We start from the raw sequence: 3,300 nt of genomic DNA on the forward strand, positions 1-3,300 counted from the left end.
TTATAAATACTTTTACATGAATTAACTTTTAAAATGTTTGGTTTAAACCTAATTGAACTCATTCAGAATTAAAATTGCTTTTTATGACTTCAGCTTAATTTATATCTGCAATGTATTGAGCTGAACTGAATAATTCTAAATAAGTGTCCATATCTCCATACCAGGATTTAACACAATTTAAATAACCCAGATTTCCCGAATGTCCTTGTAAATCTGATTCTTGTATGTGTGCATGATGCTTACTTTCTACAGTGACTGCATATATCAGAAGGTAGTATGTCCATCATTTTTGTTGAATATACTGTCAGTAATTTGTCCTTATGCTTTCTCTTATATAAGTTAATTTGTCCCTAGCCAAAGCTGCACTTTCTGAAACACTGAATTCTAGTATGTGTGTATGTGTTCATATGTGTGTATGTATATATGCACAAGGGTAAAGCAGATTGGAGCTAAAGAATCTTTGATTGTATGGGTCTTCCTCTCAAAACTGTAATTAGTGACCTGCCTATGAAGTTTTAAATTTCAGATCCATTTTTAGGATGTGCTTATCAACTGGTTTCACTACTGCTGTGTTACAGTTTATTTGAGAGGCCAGTAGAGGAACAATACCTGAAAAAATTCAGAGGATTCAAGAAGAGCTCCAAATTTTTGTTGAACACAAAAAGCAATAGCCCTGACTTCTGTAACCAGCCAGGCTACAGCTCATATTGCACTAGAAAATAATCCCTTATACCACAGGAAGGCTGTCAGGATAGTCCTGGCTGAGGTGTGGTTTCCCTTTGAGAACTAGGAGATAAGAAGGGGTACGAACCGTGCACACTTCACTCATTTACAATGTAAAAACAAACCTAAGTTTGGCATAACTTGGGTTATGTTATATGCATAGCTGGTGCTAGTGGGTCATGTTGCTCTTTTCTTTTGCCTGTAGCTTAATTGGAAGGCTTTGCTGAAGTTTTGCAAGCCATGTGAAATTAGGTCCACATGAGGTATCGCATCCATGCTTCAGAAGCTACTATTAGATGCAACTGAGAAGGTCTTCTTGGTTCACATGCACATGTGCTAAAACAAAAAAAGCAGAAGGCAGAAGCTGGACTTGGTGTAAATAGATGTCACTTTTTTAAATCAGTGAAATTTGTGCAGAACCGTTTCTTAATACCTGCAAACCTGATTTTTGTCTTCTGTGAAATTTGAACAGAGAATTCAAATTGAATTTGATCCACATTTTCAACGTAGAAGTTATTTATACATTCTGCAGTTGTATAGAATGTTTGCCAACATAGAATGTATAGACAAACATGGGGAAATACCCTAATAGGACCTTCAAGTTCATGTGTGATTTATAGATGCAGATAAAACTAACTTACAGAAATGCATATCCTATGTATTTGTACCACATTACAACTTGAGCCTGTGATGTCTCAGATCTTTCTTTTTAGTTATGTATTTTGTTGACAGATGTATTTTACCAAATGTATTCAAGTGTTAGAAAGTTTGTTTTGTTTATAAGGGACAACTTTCTGCATAGAAATTACTATGTCAAAGAAATCTTCAAACTGATTAGGTGGGTCAAATGAATGAGAAAGTCGGTCACGCAAGCTTTCCTAAATCACCGGTAAACTGATTCCTAAAACATAGAAGGGAGTTTGTCTGCTTTTATTTTTTTGTTTTGTTTTGTTTTTAGAATGGGTACAGAAGTAAAGAAGGAAGTAGAGCCTTTACCCAAGGATGTGGTAAGTTTATAAACTGCTATGTGCTATAAAATAAACATTACACAATCATAGGCCCAGCTTTACCATCCTTACATAGTTCCTTACTCTCCTAGCTTACCCATGTTATTCTAAAAATGTCTTTTAAAGATGATTCTGTTTCTGCTTTTCTTGGACAGCATACAAACCAGAGTGACTGGGCATGTGTAGTTCTTTGTGGAGATTGTTGTCTTTGGCAGGCTTGGTAATGTATGAAACAATCCAGGCTTCTTTTTATTTGAAGAAACAGTATTAGCTTTCCATTTCTAAAAATCAAAGGAGAAAGGAGAAGAGCAACCTGAAATCTGCTTGTCTTTTCGACTGTGGAGACATTCCCTTTCTCTAAGGATGAAAGAGTTAAGAGCCTAGATGGATCTGCGAGTTTTTTACTGAATACAAAATTTTACAGATGTTTTGAATGACAGTACTACATATTCTGGATCTTTTGCAAAGATATACAGTCTGTAGCAGCAGTTCAGGTTTTTCTGCTATCATTGGAAGTGCCACTGTGAGAAATACAAAAGCTGAAGCCAAATATGGAATAATGGTGGTAATGTGACTTTTTTCCAAAAGGTGGAGATTAAGGGTCTGACCACTAGCGCATTTTTCAAGAGTTTCTATAAACTCACAAGGTACAAAGAGACCCCAAAAAAAGATAGAGGTTCAAAATATAGGTATTTTTAAAGTTTAATTAGTTTATTCAGAAAGAAGTAGAGGAAATAAGACAGAAACATTGAAAAGAGTATAATATAAATGCTGTGCCAGATAATAACTGTTAATGAAAATTAGGACCTCAATGAGTCCCACAGAGGAGCATGAAACTAAATGCAAAGTTCAGTACACTGCTTTAAATAAACAATGGGTTTGTCTGTAAAGAATGATGGTATCACAAGAGCTTTTTCAAAGGTCGTAGAAAAGTTGATCAGCAAAAACTACGTCACAATTTCAATACTAAATAAGCATAAATAATTTTTACTAAGTAATATCCAATAGCCATGATGTCACTGAGGCATAGCAATTGATATCAGGTTTTGCCCAACTGTTCTGTGGAAAGATGAGTATTACAAATGTAATTTCATAAGCTCCAATCAATAATAAATCCTTATGAAAGGAGACTTGACATAAAACTTAAACATGAGAGGATAAATTGATCTAAAGCCATTTCTGTATAGAATAACCTAGAAAATCAGGAGGAGACACAAAGAAGGTGTATGTGGATAGGACTAACTAAAACAGGCCTGAAGAATTAAAAGTAAGTATCTTTGCAGTCTAAGAAAAAAAACTGAAACCATGACAGTAGATTTAAGGCATACAGATGAGCTAACCCCCTCCAAAGTAATAAAAGTTGACTTTTTCAGTAAATATCTAGAAAGTCAGTAGAAGCAGCACCACAATTTCTAGATCCAAAAGACACCATTAGAGTTTCTAGAGAAACGTATGGTACAGCCTACTAGCTACTACAATAAACTGTGAATAATGTTAGAAAAAACAGTCAACAACTGAAAAAATTAAACTTACAGAAAAGGTCAATAAAACTATTAAAAAGGAAATAATT

At 34.6% G+C, this 3,300-nt stretch overlaps 1 protein-coding gene across 2 annotated transcripts in view; it reads left to right on the top strand.

Moving 5' to 3' along the window:
* The first annotated feature begins 1,682 nt into the window (after positions 1 to 1,682).
* Positions 1,683 to 3,300, top strand: part of ARMC3 (armadillo repeat containing 3) — a 61,890-nt gene continuing 60,272 nt past the window's right edge. For both annotated transcript variants that reach the window (XM_009330567.1, XM_009330568.1), the window contains exon 1: positions 1,683 to 1,730. In XM_009330567.1, the coding sequence (XP_009328842.1) occupies positions 1,683 to 1,730 (48 nt within the window). The remainder of the gene's footprint in view (positions 1,731 to 3,300) is intronic.

Source organism: Pygoscelis adeliae, unplaced genomic scaffold (genome assembly GCF_000699105.1).
Source record: "Pygoscelis adeliae isolate BGI_AS28 unplaced genomic scaffold, ASM69910v1 Scaffold27, whole genome shotgun sequence".
Classification (NCBI taxonomy): Eukaryota; Metazoa; Chordata; class Aves; order Sphenisciformes; family Spheniscidae; genus Pygoscelis; species Pygoscelis adeliae.